We start from the raw sequence: 24,061 nt of genomic DNA on the forward strand, positions 1-24,061 counted from the left end.
TCCCAAACTTTTTATAGTCCCGTACCCCTTCAAATATTCTACCTCCAGCTGCGTACCCCCTCTAGCACCAGGGTCAGCGCACTCTCAAATGTTTTTTGCCATCATTGTAAGCCTGCCACACACACTATACAATACATTTATTAAACATAAGAATGAGTGAGTTTTTGTCACAACGCAGTTCGTGGGAAGTGACAGAGCTCTTACAGGACCAGGGCACAAATAATAATAATAATAATACATTTTGGTCTTTTTTTTAACCATCTTACATGTAAAACCTTATATGTTCATCGAAGATTGTGAGTAACTTGTGCTTGAAAGGATGCTCATAACAACCCAATTTTGGGTTGTATCGGAGAGTCTCAGCCTTAAATCATTTCCCACAGTCTGTGCCTGTATTCCGTTTTCATGTCAGTGCTGGCTGAGAATCCACTCTCATATAGGTACGTGGTTGCAAAGGGAATCAGTGTCTTAACAGCGTGATTTGCCAAGGCAGGATACTCTGAGCGCAGCCCAATCCTGAAATCTGGCAGTGGCTTCTGATTAAATTAAATTTTCACAGAACCGCTTGTTGTAATTTTCGATGAGGCTCTCTTTTTCAGATATCGGTAAGTGGATTGGAGGCAGGGCATGAAAGGGATAACGAATCCAGTTGTTTGTGTCATCCGTTTCAGGAAAGTAATTGCGCACACAACTCACTCAGGTGCTTCGCTGTATCACATTTGACATTGTCCGTAAGCTTGAGTTAATTTGCACACAAAATCATACAATGATGGAAAGACCTGTGTGTTGTCCTTGTTAATGCAGACAGAGAAGAGATCCAACTTCTTAATCAGCCTCAATTTTGTCCCGCACATTGAATATAGTTGCGGAGAGTCCCTGTAATCCTAGATTCAGATCATTCAGGTGAGAAAAAACATCACCCAGACAGGCCAGTCGTGTGAGAAACTCGTCATCATGCAACCAGTCAGACAAGTGAGAATTATGGTCAGTAAAAACTTTAAGCTTGTTTCTCAATTTAAAAAAACGTGTCAATACTTTGCCCCTTGATAACCAGCGCACTTCTGTATGTTGTAAAAGCGTTACATGGTCGCTGCCCATATCATTGCGTTGTGCAGAAAATACATGAGTTCAGGGGCCTTGCTTTAACAAAGTTAACCATTTTCACTAGTGTCCAAATGTATTTCCCTTGGCAGCAAGAGCCTCTCAGTGGATGCTGCCATATACCCAAATAGCGTCGGGAGCAACTGCTTGCACACGCGTTACCACTCCACTATGTCTCCCTGTCATGGCCTTTCCGCCATCAGCACAGATACCAACACATCTTGACCACCAAAGTCCATTTGATGTCACAAAGCTGTGCAGTAATTCAAAAATATCCTCTCCTGGTTTGCAGAAGAGGATGTCTTCCTTAATTGACCCCCCCATAAACGTAACGTACACATACCAGGAGCTGTGCCAGGCCCGCCACGTCTGACTCATCCAGCTGTAACGCATAGAATTCACTGGCTTGTATGCGAAGCAATAATAATAAAGGTGCAGGTGAAGTACTGCTGGTAGTAGCAGTACTATTTCAACTTTTTTATAGATTTTTGTATTTACATGTGAATCATATTTTTATTCACCGCATTGCGTGTACCCCTGGGGTACCTGCTATTGAATATCCTCTATAATCTCTCTGTTTCATTTCTAGACTCTGTTGATCTTGGACAAGCATAGAGGAATGGGCTGTGGTCCCATTATAGTTGGATCTACCCCTACTAGTCCTGAGACCACACAAGAAGCCCAGCCCCAGGCCAGGCCCGAAACATGAGATCTTTAACCGCTAAGTAAAGAATGAGGCCTCAGCAACCCCACCCCAGAAACACCATCACCACTACGACTAACATAGTCTGTCACACACCTATTACAACTTAACCCTCAACACATTCCCCCTGCCCCAGGACCAGCTCTTGTATCCCCTTCCCTTCCTCACCCAACCCCCTACCACCCCCAACCCAATACACCCCACAGAGCAGTTTAGCCCACCTCGAGACTTGAGTCACCAGCCAATCAGCTCCTAGTAGGCCTTGTGCGCCTCCATCGGCGGCCTTCCCCGGCGGTGTGTTGGTGTGCGATGGCGCGGCGGGACGCTGAGGGCTGCCGCCGGGGATTGTGATGTCAGAGCCCGCCAGCCCGGGCGAGAGCCAGCGCGGCGCTCCCAGATTCTTCGTGGGCTGCGAGGACGATGAGAGCGAGGGCCTGGAGGACTACGACGGCTGCAGCATGAGGACCGACATGGAGCTGTACGAGGACGACGAGGACACAGACTCGGTGAGACCGCATGAGACGAGACGACACAAGATTACATCAGGCCTCATGATGTCACACATGAATCACCCGCATGAAAGTACATTAGACAACTGGCCCTGATATGGTAACCTCTATTACTATTACAGTTGAAGTCAGAAGTTTACATACACTTTGGTTGGAGTCATTAAAACTCGTTTTTCAACCACTCCACAAATTTCTTGTTTACAAACTATAATTTTGGCAAGTCGGTCAGGACATCTACTTTGTGCATGACACAAGTAATTTTTCCAACAATTGTTTACAGACATTATTTCACTTACTGTATCACAATTCCAGGGGGTCAGAAGTTTACATAAACTAAGTTGACTGTGCCTTTAAACAGCTTGGAAATTCCAGAAAATGTCATGGCTTCATAAGCTTCTGATAGGCTAATTGACATCATTTGAGTCAATTGGAGGTGTACCTGTGGATGTATTTCAAGGTCTACCTTCAAACTCGGTGCCTCTTTGCTTGACATCATGGGAAAACCACAAGAAAAAAGCCAAGACCTCAGGGGGAAAAAAGTCTGGTTCATGCTTGGGAGCAATTTCTTCCTGAAGGTATCACGTTCATCTGTACAAACAATAGTACGCAAGTATAAACACCATGGGACCACGCAGCCGTCATACCACTCAGGAAGGAGATGCGTTCTGTCTCTTAGAGATAAATGTACTTTGGTGCGAAAAGTGCAAATCAATCCCAGAACAACAGCAAAGAACCTTGTGAAGATGCTGGAGGAACAGGTACAAAAGTATTTCTATCCACAGTAAAACGAGTTCTATATCGACATAACCGCTCAGCAAGGAAGATGCCACTGCTCCAAAACCGTCATTAAAAATGCCAGACTACGGTTTGCAACTGCACATGGGGACAAAGATTGTACTTTTTGTAGAAATGTCCTCTGGTCTGGTGAAACAAAAATAGAACTGTTTGGCCATAATTACCATCGTTATGTTTGGAGGAAAAGGGGGAGGCTTGCAAGTTAAAGAACACCATTCCAACCGTGAAGCACGTGGGTGGCAGCATCATGTTGTGGGGGTGCTTTGCTGCAGGAGGGACTGGTGCTCTTCACAAAATAGATTGCATCATGAGGAAGGGAAATTATGTGGATATATTGAAGCAACATCTCAAGACATCAGTCAGGAAGTTAAAGCTTGGTCACAAATGGATCTTCCAAATGGACAATGACTCCAAGCATACTTCCAAAGTTGTGGCAAAATGGCTTAAGGACAACAAAGTCAATGTATTGGAGAGGCCATCACACAGTCCTGACCTCAATCCTATAGTAAATTTGTGGTCAGAACTGAGAAAGCGTGTGCGAGCAAGGAGACCTACAAACCTGACTCAGTTACACCAGCTCTGTCAGGAGGAATGGGACACAACTTATTGTGGGAAGTTTGTTTTGAGGCTACCTGAAACGTTTGACACAAGTTAAACAATTTAAAGGCAATTCTACCAAATACTAATTGATCGTATGTCAACTTCTGACCCACTGGGAATTTGATGAAAGAAATAAAAGCTGAAATAAATAATTCTCTCTATTATTATTCTGGCATATCACATTCTTAAAATAAAGTGTTGATCCTAGCTGACCAGGGAATAATTTACTAGGATTAAATGTCAGGAATTGTGAAAAACTGAGTTTAAATGTATTTGGCTAAGGTGTATTTAAACTTCTGACTTCAACTGTAGATACCATCACATTGGAGGCTACAGATATTAGGGCTAATTCCACAGCACAAGATCATGTAAGACATCATGAGACTACTCAACTGTAAAGCACTTTTGTGACAACTGTTGAACCATTTCATTGACTAGTTGGTTGACTGGTTGTAAAGCTACTCAAGACTGTCGTCAATAGACAAAGTAGCCTAACTCAATAAAGTGATCTCCCCCCCCCTCTCAGCCTCCGGAGCGACAGATCGTGGTGGGCATCTGTTCCATGATGAAGAAGTCCAAGTCAAAGCCCATGACCCAGATTCTGGAGCGTCTGTGCAGGTTTGAGTACATCACTGTGGTCATCTTCCCTGAGGACGTCATTCTCAACGAGCCCGTGGACAAATGGCCCCTGTGTGACTGCCTCGTCTCCTTCCACTCCAAAGGTGGAACACACACACACACACACACACCAACTCTGTTCGCTGATGAAATAACTGTATTCAACTTAATTACCCCACCCATTATTCTATAGTCCAAAAAGTGATTACACATATTTAAACACAGTCACATGCACACTACATCATACACACACACAGACAGCCCGTTCTCGTACCACGCTGTGTCAGCATTACTCGTCTTCAACCCATCTTGAGTAATTCTGTCTGACACCACAAACAGCCTGTTTTGACTAATGTGACTAAATTTGCTACCATTGATTTTAGCAAAGTGTTGGAGAAACCCAGTTGAACAATGTTTGCCCACTCATTTCAATTTCTTTCACCTGTCTGTCTTCATTAATGTGTCCCATTCTTGCCCCTGGCGAAGTTTACACATACTGTGTAGCCTGCGTATAGGATTTGCTAACAGTTGGTGTTGCATTTGAATTTGTAGGATTCCCGCTGGACAAGGCAGTGAGCTACGCCAATCTCCGAAACCCACTGCTCATCAATGACCTGAACACACAGTACTACATACAGGACAGGTACAACCAAAACTAGAGATGCATACTGTAGGGTTGTCATGACAACAGTATCACAATACTCTGATTTAGAAGTATCATGGCAAGCTAATAAAACAAGAAGCAGACTTCATTTCTTGAGGAAAACAGTCCTGATGTTGGGAAACAAACGGCCTTATTCTGTTACCCAGAGTCACGTGTTTATTATCCAAGTAATAAGACACAATATTTACCATATTTGCCATGTATCGGGACAACCCTAGCGTTCTATATAGAGGGGTGTAGCTATCACAGAGCATCATGGTTAATACTGTGCTGTTCTGGAGGTCTTATGTGGAATAATGATGTTATATTATGGTGATTACTGGTGGTGATGTGTGACCAGCATTGTTTGGACTGGTGTCACGTGGTGATGTGTGCTGCCTTCGATATATAGCGTTCATGTTAAGTGAGATGGCTGACTCTCTCACTTGAATGCTGAATGTTATGTTTTGTCTGTTTTGTAGGAGGGAGGTATATCGTATCCTGCAGCAGGAAGGCATCGATCTGCCACGCTACGCTGTGCTGAACCGCGACCCAGATAAACCAGACGGTCAGTGTGTGTTCCCCATAGGTCAAGCGTTGACTGTCCCATCAGGAATGGTCAATATTCTGTCCCTGTCGCCTCTACTGGTGCTATAGCTTTCTTGTCACTCTTAACTTTGTACTGTTTTCACAATACTGAGCCAAGCTGTACTGTACTGTGTTGGGCTGGCCTGGTTATCCATCCACCACAGTTGCTGGAACTCTGCTGGAAAGGACAATGTGAAAATAAAATAACTGAGCCAGTACAGTTCTTGTTCTCGGCCCTGTAGTGTAAATCAGTCATTAGGGTTCGAAGATAACTGGGCGTGTTCAGCAGGGCACTATGTTTTAGAACGTTTTGATAGAAATACATACACTTCCGTTCAAAAGTTTGGGGTCACTTAGAAATGTCCTTGTTTTTTTGAAAGGAAAGCCATTTTTTTGTCCATTTAAAATAACATAAAATTGATCAGAAATACAGTGTAGACATTGTTAATGTTGTAAACGACTATTGTAGCTGGAAATGTTATTTACATGTTTAAAAAATAAATAAATGGAATATCTACATAGGCGTACAGAGGCCCATTATCAGCAACCATCACTCCTGTGTTCCAATGCCACGTTGTTAGCTAATCCAAGTTTAGTATTTGAAAAGGCTAATTGATCATTAGAAAACCCTTTTGCAATTGTTAGCACAGCTGAAAACTGTTGTGCTGTTTAAAGAAGCAATAGAACTGGCCTTCTTTAGACTAGTTGAGTATTTAGAGCATCTTTCTTTCTTCTGAAACTCGTCAGTCTCTTTTTGTTCTGAGAAATGAAAGCTATTCCATGCGAGAAATTGCCAAGAAACTGAAGATCTCGTACAACGCTGTGTACTACTCCCTTCACAGAACACCGCAAACGGGCTATAACCAGAATAGAAAGAGGATTGGGAGGCCCGGTGCACAACTGAGCAAGAGGACAAGTACATTAGTGTCTAGTTTGAGAAACAGACACCTCACAAGTCCTCAACTGGCAGCTTCATTAATTAGTACCTGCAAAACACCAGTCTCAATGGCAACAGTGAAGAGGCGACTCTGGGATGCTGGCCTTCTAGGCAGCGTTGCAAAGAAAAAGCCATGTCTCAGACTGGCCAATAAAAATAAAAGATTAAGACGGGCAAAATAACAAATCAAAATCAAATGTATTTATATAACCCTTCGTACATCAGCTGATATCTCAAAGTGCTGTACAGAAACCCAGCCTAAAACCCCAAACAGCAAGCAATGCAGGTGTTGAAGCACGTTGGCTAGAAAAAACTCCCTAGAAAGGCCAAAACCTAGGAAGAAACCTAGAGAGGAACCAGGCAATGAGGGGTGGCCAGTCCTCTTCTGGCTGTGCCGGGTGGAGATTATAACAGAACATGGCCAAAATGTTAATTTTTTTATTTTTATTTTACCTTTATTTAACTAGGCATGTCAGTTAAGAACAAATTCTTATTTTCAATGACGGCCTAGGAACAGTGGGTTAACTGCCTGTTCAGGCAGTTACTAGTCCAGCGCTCTAACCACTAGCTTGTCAGCTCGGCTACCAGCATGGTCCCACTAGGCTACCAGCATGGTCAAATAATAGGTCTGGGACAGGTAGCACGTCCGGTGAACAGGTCAGGATTCCATAGCCACAGGCAGAACAGTTGAAACTGGAGCAGCAGCACTGCCAGGTGGACTGGGGACAGCAAGGAGTCATCATGCCAGGTATTCCTGAGGCATGGTCCTAGGGCTCAGGTCCTCCGAGAGAGAGAAAGAGAGAATTAGAGAGAGCATACTTAAATTCATACAGGATACCGGATAAGACAGGAGAAGTACTCCAGATGTAACAAACTGACCCTTGGCCCCGACACAATCTACTGCAGCATAAATACTGGAGGCTGAGACGGGAGGGGTCAGGAGACACTGTGGCCCCATCCGATGATACCCCCGAACAGACACTGGACAGAGGAACACACACACCTCCCAATTCATCGAGCCATGGACTCTACAAGGTGTCTAAAGCGTTCCACAGGAATGCTGGCCCGTTGTCTCACAGTTCAGATGCTCCCTTACTTACCCCTGTGCGTCTTAGGCAGGATGTATTTCTCACTACTTACGTAGTGTTGTATTCTCCCCAGGAACTTATACAGTATATCATATAGAACAAACATCACATCTCTGACATGTGGAATAAGGAATCATGTAAGCTCCATTTCTGACACATTTTTTTCAACGTTCCCCAAATGACTGATTGGTTGAAATAAGTTGATAATAAGAAGATTAAGGGAGCTGTAATGTTAGATTTCAGTGCAGCCTTTTGATATTATTGACCCTAACCTGTTGAAAAAAATATGTGTTATGGCTTTCAACCTTAGCTCTGAATCCACAATATGGCAATCTATCTAATAGAACTCAAAGGGTTTGACACTTCCATTAAAGAAAACATGTAAAGTGTGGTGTACCGCAGGGCAGCTCTCTAGGCCCTTTACTCTTTTCTAATTTTTCCAATGACCTGCCACTGGCATTAAACAAAGCATGTGTGTCCATGTATGCTGATGATTCAACCATATACACCTCAGCAACCACAGCTAATGAAGTCACTGAAACGCTTAGCAAAGAGTTGCAGTCTGTTTTGGAATGGGTGGCCAGTAATAAACTGGTCCTGGACATCTCTACAACTTAGCGCATTGTATTTGGTACAACTCATTCCCTAAGTTCTAGACCTCAACTGAATCTGGTAATGAATGGTGTGGTTGTTGAGGAGACTAAATTACTTGGCGCTACCTTATATTGTAAACTGTTATAGTCAAAACCTGTAGATTCAATGGTTGTAAAGATGGTGAGAGGTTTGTCTGTAATAAAGAGATGCTCTACTTTTTTGACACCACACTCTAAAAAGACAGTTCTGCAGGCTCTAGTTTAGTCTAATCTTGATTATTGTCCAGTGCTGCAAGGAAAGACCTAGTTAAGCTGCAGCTGGCCCAGAACAGAGCGGCACGTTTTGCTCTTCATTGTAACCAGAGGGCTGATATAAATATTATGCATGCCAGTCTCTCTTGGCTAAGAATTAAGGGTAGACTGACTGCATTACTTATTTTTATGTGAAACAATGTGTTGAAAATTCCAAATTGTTTGCATAGTCGACTTACACACACACACTTTACCCACCAGACATGCCAACAGGGGTCTTTTCACAGTCCCTTAAATCAAGACAAAATTAAAAGTGTATAGCATTATGGAGAGCCATTATTGCATGGAACTCTGTTCCATCTCATATTGCTCAAATAAACAGCAAACCTTTTTATTTATTATTTTTATTTTTTATAAACGATTAAAGGAACGCCTTTCCCCTATTTGACCTAAATAGTTTGTGTGTGCACTGATATGTAGGCTACATGTGCCTTTTTTAAACAAAAGAGCAAGATTCATTTTGAAAACGGAAGCCGGTCATCATGTCACCAGAAAAAGACCCTCAATATTTATTGGAAAGGAGCATCAAGCGCATCACTGCACTTTCACCACCCTGTGAAATTCATCAACTTATTTCATCTGTAGCCTAATACACTGCAGGCTTTCCCATGTCGTAGTGGGAGGACCACACAGTCATTGTGACTTCAAATTATGGGTATTATATGTTTGCGCATAAAGGTTTTTCCTCTGCAATTTCTCGCATAATACATTTTACAGACATACAAATATCTCACTTTGTCTAGCGAATCTTGTTTTGTCGACATTTGAAAAATGAACCAACAAATTAACAGTTTTCTTCAGGCCTGTTGTGACTTTTTTTAAATTTGTCTGACATACTTTACTCGCATAAAAAGGTTGGATGGAAACCTGGTTATAGTCAGAGAAAGAATAAAACCACTTTCCAGTGAGGTCTCGGTTTTTCTCTCTTAAACACCAGACAGACTTCTCCAGCCTTAGAACAACACTGCCTTGGGAGGATGTCGGACAATGTCCCAAATGGCACCCTTTTCCCTTCATCCCAATGGGCCCTGGTCAAAGGTAGTGCACTATATAGGGAATAGGGTGCCATTTGGGACACTGACTTGATTTACTTTGGTTGAGGTTGAGCATTCTGTGATTATATCTGAGTGTGGTGACGTGACTTGGAGGCCATTCATTTTCTCTTTTAATGCTCTGATTGAACACAGTCCCGCAAGGTAGAGTTCACTAGATGGGTTAGGTCTTCTTCATCCCTGATGGGTGTAATGGCGGTAGAATAGCGACCTCAATTTACAGTTTAAAAGTCACGCCAGTAGATGTAACAACGAGCTTGACCTTCATGACTAATGTTTGAACTTAGTCTATCAAGGTTCTGGTCTAATGCTTCTAAAATGTTACAACCCTTTCTCAGTAAAGGTAGTGAGTTAGTTAGTGTTATCATGATACTTGATTTTCAATGTCAAAAAAAGAACATGAAGCAGACTCCACTCAATGGTCCTTTTAAGAACCTGCTTTTTGTCAAATACTGTGTGCTGTAGCTTGAAGAGTAAACATGTGACCAGCTGTTAGTTTCTAACATTAGGACTCTGATTTCCTCAGGGAATTCAGTCTGCTCAATGTTTTGTTTGCTTGCCATGATACTTTGAGAATTCTGATAAAACAACACTATTCAGTGTATGAGGGCATGGTTGTACGGACTGTCAATGGTATACTAAGACATGTAATTGTCTGTTTTTGAAACGGGTACTATAATGTACAGGTTCAACTGGTTGAATCCTACTATTTACAGTTGAAAGGGTTGACCATCGTCTGAATATGACGATGAACTGACAATATGCACCTGGTTCGTATTTACTACAAACTGAATGGAAGAAGTGGACCGAAACTAAGAGGGGCTACCTGAACTTGTCCAAAAAAACACATTTTCTTTGTACAATGTTTTCTGTTGCAAAACATTTAGCTGCGGTGTGCAATAATGAAAACAACTTTGTGTTGGTGTGTCTTCCCCAGAGTGTAACCTGGTCGAGGGAGAAGACCATGTGGAGGTGAATGGGGAGGTGTTCCCTAAACCCTTTGTGGAGAAACCCGTCTGTGCTGAAGACCACAACGTCTACATCTACTACCCCACCTCAGCGGGAGGGGGAAGCCAGCGCCTCTTCAGAAAGGTCACATTCTGATCCCTAAGCCGTTAAACCCTTAAAAAAATGACCCCAATACGTTCCTCTGTCTAACCCACATGGGAAAGCCCCTGGGGTAGCTTTTTGACCAGGCTTCTTTCTCCCTCACACTTCCTCTCCTCCCTCAGCCCCAACTGAAGAGTTCCTCATAGCCATAATAGCACTTATTCTAAAGCACATTAAGGGTACTTAAATAGGCACTCACTCTGGCTGGGCTCATCAACAAGGCAGGAACACGATAACATTAGAGCTGTGTCGACACTTGACATGCAACCTCTGCTATCAGATTACGAAGATTGCATTGAAAAGACAGGTGGTCGTGTGGTCAGATTGCGTTCAGATCTGGCTGACCACTTCAGGAGTTGGTCAGGGATGTATTGTGGGTGGATTTCTCCTCAGTCTGGACGCAATCAGGCTACCGAAAGCGCATACAGTGGGTAACGTCATCAGCAGTCTGCCCACAGGTCTCCAGAAATGGTGTGTTTTTTGGAGCGAGAGGCACCTTTTTTCATTAAACATTGGAGGAAATGCATTCTTAGCATGTGAGGAACGTGTTTGCTGGCTTCAAATGCTAGCCAGCTAGCTTATTTAGAAAACATATTTTTGGTTTGGCTAGAGTTATGCTAACCTCTTTGCAATCCCTTTAACGTTGCTTTCTGGCTAGTTAGAGGTTAGCTACAGTAGTTGGCTACTGCCATCCAGTTGTTGTTATCAGATTTAGCCAGTTCCACCGTTTGCAGAATTAATACATGCTTTTGAATATTACGTGGGAAAAGGGAATCCAGACACAATGTGGACACGGTAGACACATTTAAATGGAGGTCTAGAATTCCATGGTCAGAACTCTAATCACAATACAAAAGCTGCATGTGTAACAGTATAAGTTTAGACCGTCCCCTCGCCCATACCCGGGCGCGAACCAGGGACCCTCTGCACACATCAACAACAGTCACCCACGAAGCATCGTTACCCATCGCTCCACAAAAGCCGCGGCCCTTGCAGAGCAAGGGGAACAACTACTTCAAGGTCTCAGAGCAAGTGACGTCACCGATTGAAACGCTATTTAGCGCACACTGCTAACTAAGCTAGCCGTTTCACATCCGTTACACATGAACTGTCAAGTGTAGACACGGCCTAGGTTTTATCTAGTCTGCGTCCCAAATGGCACCCTATTCCCAATATAGTGCGACACTTATGACCAGAGCCCTATGGGCCCCTGTAGTGCACTACATAGGGAAGCAGGGTGCCATTTGTTATGCAAACCTCCTATTCTGACAGTGGGAGGAGAACAACCATCACTTTACTACAACAGTATTTTCAAACGAAGAAACGGAACCTGTTATTTTCTGATCTGACGGATGGTCCGGATTCAGTTATCACCTGTTATGCTACTGCCAGTAGGGTATAACACACACCGTGCATTCGGAAAGTATTCAGACCCCTTGAGTTTTACCACATTTTGTTATCTTGCAACCATATTCTAAAATGGATTAATTACTCCCCCCCCCCCCCATCAATCTACACACACACTGCCCCATAATGACATAGTGAAAACAGGTTTTTAGAAATTTGTGCAAATGTATAATAAAAAAAATATGCTTTATTTACAAGCATGCAGACCCTTTGCTATAAGACTCGAAATTGAGCTTTGGTGCATCCTGTTCCGTTGATCATCCATGAGATGTCTCTACAACTTGATTGGAGTCCACCTGTCGTAAATTCCATTTATTGGACATGATTTGGAAAGGCACACGCCTGTCTATACAAGGTCCTACAGTTGACAGTACATGTCAGAGCAAAAGCTTAGCCATTAGGTTGAAGGAATTGTTCGTAGAGCTCTGAGGTAGGATTGTTTCAAGGCACAGATCTGGGGAAGGGTACCAAAACATTTCTGGATAAAGTTTGGAACCAAGAATCTTCCTAGACCTGGCTGCCTGGCCAAACTTAGCAATCGGGGGCAAAGGGTCTTGGTCAGGGAGGTGACCAAGAACCCGATGGTCACTCTGACAGAGCTCCAGAGTTCCTCTGTGTAGATGGGAGAACCTTCCAGAAGGACAACCATTTCTGCAGCACTCCACCGATAAGGCCTTTATGGTAGAGTGGCCAGATGGAAGCCACTCCTCAGTAAAAGGCACATGACAGCCCACTTGGAGTTTGCCAAAAGGCACCTAAATGACTCTGACCATGAGAAACCAGATTGAACTCTTTGGCCTGAGTGCCAAGCATCACGTCTGTAGGAAACCTGGCACCATCCTACGGTAAAGTATGGTGGTAGCAGCATCATGCTGTGGGGATGTTTTTCAGTGGCAAGGACTGGGAGTCTAGTCAGGATCGAGGGAAAGATAAACGGAGCAAAGTACAGAGATCCTTGATGAAAACCTACTCCAGAGTGCTTAGGACCTCAGACTGGGGCAACGGTTCACCTTCCAACAGGACAAAGACCCTAAGCACACAGCCTGGAGAGACCTGAAAATAGCTGTGTAGCAATGCTCCCCATCCAACCTGACAGAGCTTGAGAGGATCTGCAGAGAAGAATGGGAGAAACTCTCCAAATACTGGTGTGCCACGCTTGTAGCATCATACCCAATAAGACTCGAGGCTGTAATCGCTGCCAAAGGAACTTCAACAAAGTTAGGGGTCTGAATACTTATGCAATTGTGATATTTCATTTTTTTTATTATTAAACTTTTTTCTTTGTCATTATGGGGTATTGTGTGTAGATTGAGGGGAATTTAAAAAAATATATTTTAGAATGAAGCCGTTACCTAAGAAAACGTGGAAAAAGTCAAGGGGTCTGAATACTTTCCGAATGCACTGTAGATGATAGAACTAACGGTCATGTAAAGATGGTTTAGTTTTTTGTGTCTTTAGTCATAACATTCTTAAAGGGGTACTTCAAGATTTTGGCAATGAAGCCCTTTTTCAGATGAACTCGTGGATGAAAAAAAATATTCTCTGCATGCATTTTGAAGGAACTTGCTAACATTACCAATATAGTTTTAGCGCAATGACTGGAAGTCTATGGTAACTGATAGCATGCTAGGTTATACCATAGACTTTTAGTCATTGTGCTAATGCTAGTCTCTTGAATTTCTTTCATACTTGATGTAGAGACTTTTAAAAATGGTATCCATGAGTTCATCTGACTCTGGGGAATTAGATAAAGGGTTTCATTACCAAAAATCCAAAGTATCCCGTCCCTCACAGTTGTTTTAAATACTGCCTGAACTGTGATACTTTCAGTCAACTATTATGTTTTCTATATCTAGCTATATTCTATTGGGCTGTTTCCCAGACACAGATTAAGCCTTGTCCTGAACTAAAGAGCAAGCACTTTTTAATCCAAGGATGTATTCACTAGGAATGAAACGGAACCAAGCCGACTGGAATGGAACGAAACTGGGATGGACCAACCTTTAGTTTCAAAACATCGTCCGACACTTTGCTACGGTGTGCAACTAATGAATTCACCCCAGGACTAGGTTTCGTCTGGAAAAACGTCCCGATAGAATATAGCTATCGTGATTGGCTCTATATGTTCCATATTCTATTTGTATGTGTTTAACTGTACACACCAGTTGCTTGATTATGACAACTGCCAGGCTTACCTCCTGCTCTATTAACAGGCTCTGAGGTGAAACGTCATCTAGGTACAGATCTTGGATCAACTCCCCAATCATAACCTTAACCATTAGTGGGGAAAATGCAAAACTGACCCAAGATCAGCGTCTTCCCCTTACAATAGTAATACATAGTCCTCCAAATATACAACAGCAAATTATATTTGACTCAGTCTGTTTTATTCACTGTGATCTCACCTAACATTCTCAGAGGGCTTTTGGGACTTTCATAAAACGGACCAATGTTTTTTTGTCAGGATTTATAACCATTCGATCCCAATAGCTGATTTTATCACACACATTATTAGCATCCCAGTCGACTGTAGTAAGCTGCTCTGTGTTCTTCCTCTGAAATGGAATAGATCATAAGTGATGTGCAACACTGTCTACTGATGAATGAACCCTAGTCTCTTTCTTTGACTCTGGTTACAGTTGAGTATTATGGCGGACGTTCATTCAGTCCTAATGTTATCCTATCGTGTGAAGAGCAGCGTTTCCCAAGTGTTTAGTCCACTGGGCGCCTGTTGGTGGGTGGTTTTATTCTGAGTTGTAGAATAATTGGTCTGTTTAGTTGGTGGTTCACACCAACAGCTTTCAGTTGATCACAGAGCTAAAGGAGTTTGGGAACCACTGCTGTAGACAGTACGTAGTTCTCCCAGTTCTGACGCTGTTGCCTCTGTCCTGTAGATCGGGAGCCGGAGCAGTGTGTACTCACCAGAGAGCAACGTGAGGAAGACTGGCTCCTACATCTACGAAGAGTTCATGCCAACGGACGGGACGGACGTTAAGGTGTGTGTTATGCGTTTGTCAGTCTGTATTTCTGTGTGTCTGTCTGTATCTATGCATGTTTGTTTATTTGTCTTATGCGAGTGCACTGTGTGTGTGTGTGTGTGTGTACTAAATCTCCATGTGTATGTGTCCTCAGGTGTATACGGTGGGGCCTGACTATGCCCACGCTGAGGCCAGGAAGTCTCCTGCCCTGGACGGGAAGGTGGAGAGAGACAGCGAGGGGAAGGAGATCCGCTACCCCGTCATGCTCACCGCCATGGAGAAACTAGTGGCCCGCAAGGTCTGCCTGGCATTCAAGGTCAGTTATGTCTCAGTTGGTTGTGGGTTCGATTCCCATGTGGTGCTGAATAGATTGCCACATTATACTGAATAGCCGATAGGTGTGAACTATTTACTGCTCTGGATAAAATCTACATCAAGTGCCTCTGGGTAGGGGCTATGGGTCAACGTGCAATTGGTCATTGATTTGCCCCTCTTCTATTTAATGAGCTGGTACACAGTTCAGACCTGGATTCAAATGCTATTTTAGATACCCTATCTGTGCTTGCCTGTTGCAATGGAACCAATAGAAAAGTGCAAACCCCACCCACCTAGCACCCCAGGCAGGCTAAAGAAAGGACTTAAAAAAAAGAACCCAGGTCTGACGTACTGTAGCTCCAGGCAGCCTGTTGAGTGCACTCTCAACTTGATCGATCACTTTGATAAGGGAAGTGACAAGAGAAAACAGAACAGAGGCTGAGGTCATATAAAGGAGAATCAACAAATACAGACCCTCAATAAGTACATTTTCCCCCTCTTACCCTGATTTATATTCTTGATAATGCCACCCCCAATTACACTACATGTCATTACTATCTGACTGTCTTTTCCCCCTGCAGCAAACAGTGTGTGGCTTTGACCTTCTCCGAGCCAACGGTCACTCCTACGTCTGTGACGTCAACGGCTTCAGCTTCGTCAAGAACTCCATGAAGTACTACGACGACTGTGCCAAGATCCTGGGGTACGATGTGCCAGAGGGCTATTTCGGTCATATTGTGTTTTCATAGGGTTACATTATGCCAGGGCTATGCCGGTTCTGACTCCTGGTCCAACAGGGGCATAGTGTTCTGACTCCTGGTCCAACAGGGGCATAGTGTTCTGACTCCTGGTCCAACAGGGGCATAGTGTTCTGACTCCTGGTCCAACAGGGGCATAGTGGTTTGAGTCCTTGTCCAACAGGGACATAGTGGTTTGAGTCCTTGTCCAACGGGCATAGTGGTCTGACTCTTGGTCCAACAGGGGCAGACTTCAGATCCACCCCTGCTGTAGCACAACTGATTAGACTAATTGTGGTCTTTGTTGAAGACTGGTTATTTGAGTTTAGTGTTGGTGCTAGTTTGTAAATTAACCTGGCACCCTCCAGGATCAAGGTTGCCCCACCCCCTTCTGTAAGCCAATAACAACTAGTCCAGATCAGCACAAACTGATTAAAGGTAGCCTAGGGTGTTTGGGACAGCTGATCCTGAATCATTTCAAGTTTTTTTTTTTTGTGATTTTTAGCAGACGCTCTTGTCCAGAGCGACATGTAGTTAGTGAATTCATCTTAAGATAGCTAGGTAGAACAACCACATTTCAGTCATAGTAAGAACATGTTTCCTCAATAAAGTAGCTATCAGCAATGTCAGTGGGGAAACAAATGGTACTACAGATGACTTGCTATTATTATCTCACTAGTTACATAGAAGTTAATAATCCGTCAGAAGATCCAGATGTTGGTAAATGTTGACTGTATGTTAACCATAATGTATTTCTATGATGTGAACTGTGTTTCCTTGTCCTCTGCAGTAATATAGTGATGAGGGAGCTAGCTCCTCAGTTCCACATCCCCTGGTCCATCCCCACTGAGGCTGAGGACATCCCCATCGTCCCAACCACATCTGGCACCATGTGAGTCTTACACACACAGACTAGTATGTAAGTGCATATGATCGGTAAAACGTTGCCAAGACAAACTTGTAGGCGCAAAAACTTTGAGGTAGACAAATGTACAGTTTTACTGTAGCCGCAACATCAAAACCACTGCTGTCTCAAAGATATTTGGCTTCACTGTGAAGTTTCTGCTTATTTAGACATGCCAGTGATGGGGTAAAAGTCATTACCCCGACTTACCATCATTGTTCACTCATATTCCTTTTTACTGTCACATTCCTTCCAATCAGGATGGAGTTACGCTGTGTCATCGCAATAATCCGCCACGGAGACCGAACTCCTAAACAAAAGATGAAGATGGAAGTGCGGAATCCCATGTGAGTTCTTTGGTAACCCTGTATGTAAAGTCTAGGTGTAATGCCTTAGATGTCATGATCGTCAAGGACCCCTTAATTGTGTTTAACATTTTTAATTGAACCTTTATTTAACTCTTTTAAATCTTTAAACCGTGTCATTAATCCTGACAAATTACCAGTCATTAAGTTTCATGACATCCACTGTTCCATGACGACTCGGCAGGTAGCCTATTGGCCATTAACCGAAACGTCAAAAACAATTTATATATATATATATTTTTGGTATAAAATACAATGTCTTTCTCTCTTCAATAGGTTTTTTGAATTGTTTGACAAATACGGGGGTTACAAGACAGGGAAATTGAAGCTGAAGAAGCCAAAACAACTGCAGGTAACTAAATAGAATGAGCGACCAACAAAGCCACACGAGAAGAGGGCATTATAGTTTCAGCGTTTCAGTACAAAGGCCTTTCTGGTCTTGAGAGGCTTTTGTACTGGAAGGTTGATATTATACAAACTATATCCTCTTTCCTTGTTTATTCTATAGTATGTAGCCCTTTAGGGGATATACTTCACTGTTGTTCTTTATTTTACTCACTTTAGCCAAGTAATAAATCAATTCCTGTCACATGTTTGTGTGAATCTCATTTTACATGGCTGACTTTACGTAACTTTTTAACTGTACTTGTCCATGTGTTTGTGTTAACCACGAGACTGTGGAAATAATTTCCTCCTTGGAGGAGGACAATACGCATGGAAAGTGGATTAGTGTACGTCACATTTTGGTCAAATGTAAACACAACTGTGGCCACTTCGTCATTTTTGGAAACGTGTTACGGTAGCTAGCGCATGAGTGTAACGTGTTACGGTAGCTAGCGCATGAGTGTAGGAGGGATTGTTAACTAACTGTAAATAATACATCTGGCTAGCTTACTTACAGATGCGGTCAAATATATTGGCACTCTTGCATGATTCACTTTCTTCTAAAATCTGTTAATTGTTGTTTTGTTTACATGTGTGTGTTTGATTAACAACTGCATAGGATCAAGAAGAAGAAAACAATTGTAAATTGCGTTTTTTCTCTTCATTTGACTACATCTGTACTTAGTAAGATATAACTAACTTGGCTAAATGTGGGTTGAAAGAATTCACTTACTTAGTTAGCTATCGCACCGCTCTTTGATCGCAAATGTATCAATTCCTGTGTTTAGATGGTCGAAGCCGTATGTAGGAATCCCATTTTGTTTGTGTAAACCACAAGACTGTTCAAATAATTTCCTCAAAGTAATACATTCTATTCCATCTCTCTGATGGCTTTGTCATTTTGTCCATTTCCTTTGTGTGGTTAGGAGGTACTGGACATAGCTCGGCAACTGTTGCTAGAACTGGGTGATGGAAGAGAAGACTGCGAGATCGAAGAGAAGAAATCCAAGCTGGAGCAGCTGAAGACCGTTCTGGAGATGTGAGTGACATGTCTAACTAGGCCAATGTGTTATTAGGCACACAATCTCACCTGGGGCTTCTTGACTTTCTGGGCCATCGTAGTTCTATCGAAATGTCATCAAAACTAGATTGCGGAAAAATATGAACTGGACAACGCACATAATGTCCAGTTTTGTCTGTGCAATCACAAAGCTGTAAAGTAGTGTATGGAACCTGTAGGTTAGTCCAATCAGATGTAATTCTTAGACATTTGAAAGATTGAGGAAGAGTGAATCAGTTCTCTTTGAACTGGTAACTAGTTTATGATGATGACAAATGATCTACAAGCAGCCAGAACAAAGTTGAGGCTGTTAAAAAAAAATGTCAGTGACTAACTGGTTCTGCATTCAACAACACTATCATTGCGTAGTCCCTGATTTCCAGGCACGTTTTGGCTAGCTAGACAATGGCAAGTTGGCTGAAACAGACAGACTGACACCCAGGCTATTCAATGCATGATTGACTGAACATGGATGACAGTCATAACACATGGTTCTCCCTTTTTTTCTATTCCTGTCTTTTCCAGGTATGGCCACTTTTCTGGGATCAACAGAAAAGTGCAGATCACCTACCTGCCCCACGGGCAGCCCAAAACATCCAGCGAGGAGGAAGGTAGGAAGCAGGAAACGGGGAAACGGAGGAAGCATTTCACCTCTACTGCTTAGATCATAAGGGGGCAGCTTTCCCCCAGCCACCAGCACCATGTACTATATGTCTGAGTTGTATTTGTGGAAAAGGTGTTCCATCGTAAAACGTCCCTTACGCGCCAAGCCTCCAGCAAGCATCAGTGTCTTATGGTAGCCAGATATCACTTGACATTCCAGCATAAACACTGGTCTCTAGTAAGAGCTGGGTATCAGTTTCTCCTCACATGAACACATCAAATTGCGACTCTGCTCCAGTTCATAGTCATTGTTTCTCTATCTAGCGCTAGACGTTTGAGCCCTGCATGACAAAAACACTGTCGGTATTGCCAATTAGTGAGTTTTATCACAGAGTGGTAGGTAGGTTATCTGTAGTTACTTTTGCGTAATCTTCATTTTTTTCATTTTGTAACAAATGCTTTGTGTGCTAATTGTAACAAAAGTGTTGTCAATTTTAAAATGTGCTATCAGTGATAGGAATTGTATTAAATGCCTGAGTACAATACGTACTGGTCTCCAACCAAACTCAACTTCACACACAGTTAAAGCCAGCCTGGGCATTCAATTGAGGTTTTACGATACGTAGGATTGAATTGATTGCTAGTTAAGCTGATGTGTTGTTCCACAGACACACGTAAGGAGTGCCCTTCTCTGCTGCTGGTGTTGAAGTGGGGAGGGGAGCTGACCCCAGCAGGCAGGGTACAGGCTGAAGAGCTGGGCAGGGCCTTCCGCTGCATGTACCCCGGAGGACAAGGTGAGAGACACACACACACCAAAACACTGTTGCCAACTATGTTCTCTGAAAAAAAACATTTGATCATTGTCTGTCGTTCTAGGAGACTATGCTGGGTTCCCTGGCTGCGGGTTGCTACGGTTACACAGCACGTACCGACACGACCTCAAGATCTATGCGTCTGACGAGGGCCGAGTGCAGATGACTGCCGCAGCTTTCGCCAAGGTAACCACTTAAGCGTCACAGGGGTCAGAGGTTAGAGGTCAAAGCTCTTTGTGTGTAAATGTGTTTACCTGAGTGTTTGCCTGGCAGGGTCTGCTGGCGTTAGAGGGAGAGTTGACGCCCATCCTTGTGCAGATGGTGAAGAGTGCCAACATGAACGGCCTGCTGGACAACGACAGTGACTCGCTTAGCGGCTGCCAGCACCGCGTCAAGGCCCGTCTCCACGAGATCATGCAGAAAGACCAGGAGTTCACAGAGGAGGACTACGATAGGGTAATTGATTTTATTGAATTCCTGCTCAGCCAATCACCAAGTGGAACTGACCTGGGTAGTGTTCATGGCACACCGTAGCAAAACTGCTTTTGTGCCTCAGGTATCAAACTCAGGTCGTCTGTGTGCCCTAGCCTAGGCATTAGCTTGGGGAGCTAACATGAGTGTTATCAGGCCTAGGCATTAACTTGGGGTGCTGACATGAGTCTTATCAGGAAAGCATGGGTAGATCACCATACTTACCTCCATTACAGACACAAGCTGTGAAAAAGAAAAAGGCATTGTTACAAAGTCTAAAGTAAATCTAGCCTCCGGAAGGGCTTATTCCTAATGAGGTTTGGAAACGGAACAAACTCCCTTTTCCACAAATCCTTTCTGAAGCTTTTAGTTTCCTTTTTAATGCGTCTTACTGAATGGGAAGGGACAGAAGCTAGGCTAAATCAAGCTAGAGCTAGGCCAAATCAAGCTGGAGCTAGGCTAAATCAAGCTGGAGCTAGGCTAAATCATACATGAGTGAGATGATGTATAGAAACTAGTAATTGCTACAGGAGGGTGGAAATTGTTCTACAATGTTATTGCTCTGCTCTTTGGTCATTCTGGGCTTTGTAATTGGTTGTAATGAAAGCAAAGCAGATTTAGATGTTTTAAGCTGTTCATTATTGCATAATGTTCTTTAGCGAGTTGTGTGTGTGTGTGTCCATCCATCCAGCTGGCCCCTACAGGTGCATCCTCTGTGCTTAACTCTATGAGAATTGTGGAGAACCCTGTGATGACATGTGACCAGGTCTACACACTCATCCAGAGTCTCACCTCCCAGATACGCAAGAGACTAGAGGACCCCAAATCTGCAGGTACACCCTTATGTTAACATAGTATAGCACTGTGATGGTGTTATTTCAGCTCGGTACAATGTTGAACGCTAACCATACATTGGCAATCAATACAGCACAAGGCGAGGTGGATCTGCTGCTACTCTCTGTTATCATCTATGCATAGTCACTTTAATAACTCTACCTACATGTACATATTTCCTCGAGTAACCGGTGCCCCCGCACCTTGACTCTGTACCAGTACCCCCTGTATATAGTTTCGCTATTGTTATTTTACTGCTGCTCTTTAATTACTTTTATTTCTTATTCGTTTTTTTAATTTTTTAACCGCGTTGTTGGTTTGGGGCTTGTAAGTAAGCATTTCACTGTAAGGTCTACCTACACCTGTTGTATTCAATGCATGTGACTAATACAATTTGATTTGATCTGTACCAATCCCAGACTACTGTGTTTCTCCTACCTGCCCTCTACTTCCTCTTCTCCTCCATCTCCTTTTCTTCCTCTCCTCCTGACCGTCAGACCTGCAGCTGTACCACAGTGAGACTCTGGAGCTGATGCTCCAACGCTGGTCCAAGCTGGAGCGGGACTTCCGGATGAAGAGCGGCCGCTACGACATCAGCAAGATCCCGGATATCTATGACTGCGTGAAGTACGACGTGCAGCACAACGCCACGCTGGGCCTGGAGGACACACTGGAGCTGTTCAGGCTGTCCCGAGCCCTTGCCGACATCATCATACCACAGGTGAGGGAGGGAGGAAAGGAGGGGTGGAGTGGATGGAATGGTGAGTGGAGAGAGGGGTGGGTGGATAGATGGAGTGGAGAGAGGTGGGTGGGAGGGTGCGTGCATGGATGTTTGGAAAGATGGATGGATGGATGGATACTCTGCAGCTGTTCAGATTGTCACACCCCCTCACTGATATTATCATACCACAAATGAGAGAGGGAGAGTTGGGTGGGTCAGTTCTAAGCGGTAGATGGATACTCTGCAGCTGTTCAGATTGTCACACGCCCTCACTGATATTATCATACCACAGATGAGAGAGGGAGAGTTGGGTGGGTCAGTTCTAAACGGTAGATGGATACTCTGGAGCTGTTCAGATTGTCACACGCCCTCACTGATATTATCATACCACAAATGAGAGAGGGAGAGTTGGGTGGGTCAGTTCTAAGCGGTAGGTGGATACTCTGCAGCTGTTCAGATTGTCACACGCCCTCACTGATATTATCATACCACAGATGAGAGAGGGAGAGTTGGGTGGGTCAGTTCTAAGCGGTAGATGGATACTCTGGAGCTGTTCAGATTGTCACACGCCCTCACTGATATTATCATACCACAAATGAGAGAGGGAGAGTTGGGTGGGTCAGTTCTAAGCGGTAGGTGGATACTCTGCAGCTGTTCAGATTGTCACACGCCCTCACTGATATTATCATACCACAGATGAGAGAGGGAGAGTTGGGTGGGTCAGTTCTAAGCGGTAGATGGATACTCTGGAGCTGTTCAGATTGTCACACGCCCTCACTGATATTATCATACCACAGATGAGAGAGGGAGAGTTGGGTGGGTCAGTTGTAAACGGTAGATGGATACTCTGCAGCTGTTCAGATTGTCACACGCCCTCGCTGATATTATCATACCACAGATGAGAGAGGGAGAGTTGCGTGGGTCAGTTGTAAGCGGTAGGTGGATACTCTGGAGCTGTTCAGATTGGCACATGCCCTCGCTGATATTATCATACCACAGATGAGAGAGGGAGAGTTGCGTGGGTCAGTTGTAAGCGGTAGGTGGATACTCTGGAGCTGTTCAGATTGGCACATGCCCTCACTGATATTATCATACCACAGATGAGAGAGGGAGAGTTGGGTGGGTCAGTTGTAAGCGGTAGATGGATACTCTGGAACTCCACAGGCTGTCAGAGGCTCTGGCTGACATCCTCATACCTACTGTTGATGGATACCAGTCACTGTTTATATGCTCCCAGACTTTGTATATAGCAACGCTCTGACCACTGTGTGTCTTAGGCAGGGAGTAATTCTCACGACTTGTGTATTCTCCTCAGGAATACGGCATTAACAAAGTGGAGAAGCTGGACATAGCGTACGCCTACTGCCTACCTCTGGTCAAGAAGATCCAGCTGGACCTCCAGAGGACCCACGAGGATGAGTCAGTCAACAAACTCCATCCACTGTGAGTCTTGACTCGCAGGGCAGCAATAGTCAAGTTGCACCTAGACGCTGATTTAAGGTCAGTTGCGTTTCCTCTCTCTGAATGGTTAAGATTTGGAAAGGGTGAGCTGATCCTAGATCTGCATCTAAAGGCAACTGCAACATGAAGTTGTAGCTCAGTCAATTATGTCCCACATATGTCTTTGTTCACACGGCCCATGTTTGACGGCAACTTAAATAAAACATTGATGTTCTGTTTCTCTGGCGACTCAGGTACTCTCGAGGAGTGATGTCACCAGGTCGCCACGTGCGGACACGTCTGTACTTCACCAGCGAGAGTCACGTCCATTCTCTACTCAGCACCTTCCGCTACGGAGGCCTGCTCGACGTAAGCACACAA

The 24,061-nt window shown here is 43.8% G+C and overlaps 1 protein-coding gene across 9 annotated transcripts in view; it reads left to right on the forward strand.

Annotated features, from left to right (window-relative positions):
* Positions 1-24,061, forward strand: part of LOC110526974 (inositol hexakisphosphate and diphosphoinositol-pentakisphosphate kinase 1) — a 51,828-nt gene that overhangs the window by 6,581 nt on the left and 21,186 nt on the right. For all 9 annotated transcript variants that reach the window (XM_090239056.1, XM_090239062.1, XM_090239063.1 and 6 more), the window contains exons 2-21: positions 1,691-2,310; positions 4,235-4,430; positions 4,879-4,969; positions 5,452-5,537; positions 10,477-10,631; positions 14,951-15,052; positions 15,189-15,350; positions 15,931-16,052; positions 16,877-16,978; positions 17,251-17,337; positions 17,632-17,707; positions 18,666-18,778; positions 19,325-19,410; positions 20,071-20,196; positions 20,279-20,400; positions 20,488-20,670; positions 21,377-21,518; positions 22,017-22,240; positions 23,556-23,683; positions 23,935-24,049. In XM_090239056.1, the coding sequence (XP_090095182.1) occupies positions 2,155-2,310; positions 4,235-4,430; positions 4,879-4,969; positions 5,452-5,537; positions 10,477-10,631; positions 14,951-15,052; positions 15,189-15,350; positions 15,931-16,052; positions 16,877-16,978; positions 17,251-17,337; positions 17,632-17,707; positions 18,666-18,778; positions 19,325-19,410; positions 20,071-20,196; positions 20,279-20,400; positions 20,488-20,670; positions 21,377-21,518; positions 22,017-22,240; positions 23,556-23,683; positions 23,935-24,049 (2,574 nt within the window). In that variant the 5' untranslated portion in view covers positions 1,691-2,154. The remainder of the gene's footprint in view (positions 1-1,690; positions 2,311-4,234; positions 4,431-4,878; positions 4,970-5,451; positions 5,538-10,476; positions 10,632-14,950; positions 15,053-15,188; positions 15,351-15,930; positions 16,053-16,876; positions 16,979-17,250; positions 17,338-17,631; positions 17,708-18,665; positions 18,779-19,324; positions 19,411-20,070; positions 20,197-20,278; positions 20,401-20,487; positions 20,671-21,376; positions 21,519-22,016; positions 22,241-23,555; positions 23,684-23,934; positions 24,050-24,061) is intronic.

The sequence above is a fragment of the Oncorhynchus mykiss genome, chromosome 6, assembly GCF_057628025.1.
Source record: "Oncorhynchus mykiss isolate SJ-2025 chromosome 6, ASM5762802v1, whole genome shotgun sequence".
In the NCBI taxonomy this organism is placed as follows: domain Eukaryota; kingdom Metazoa; phylum Chordata; class Actinopteri; order Salmoniformes; family Salmonidae; genus Oncorhynchus; species Oncorhynchus mykiss.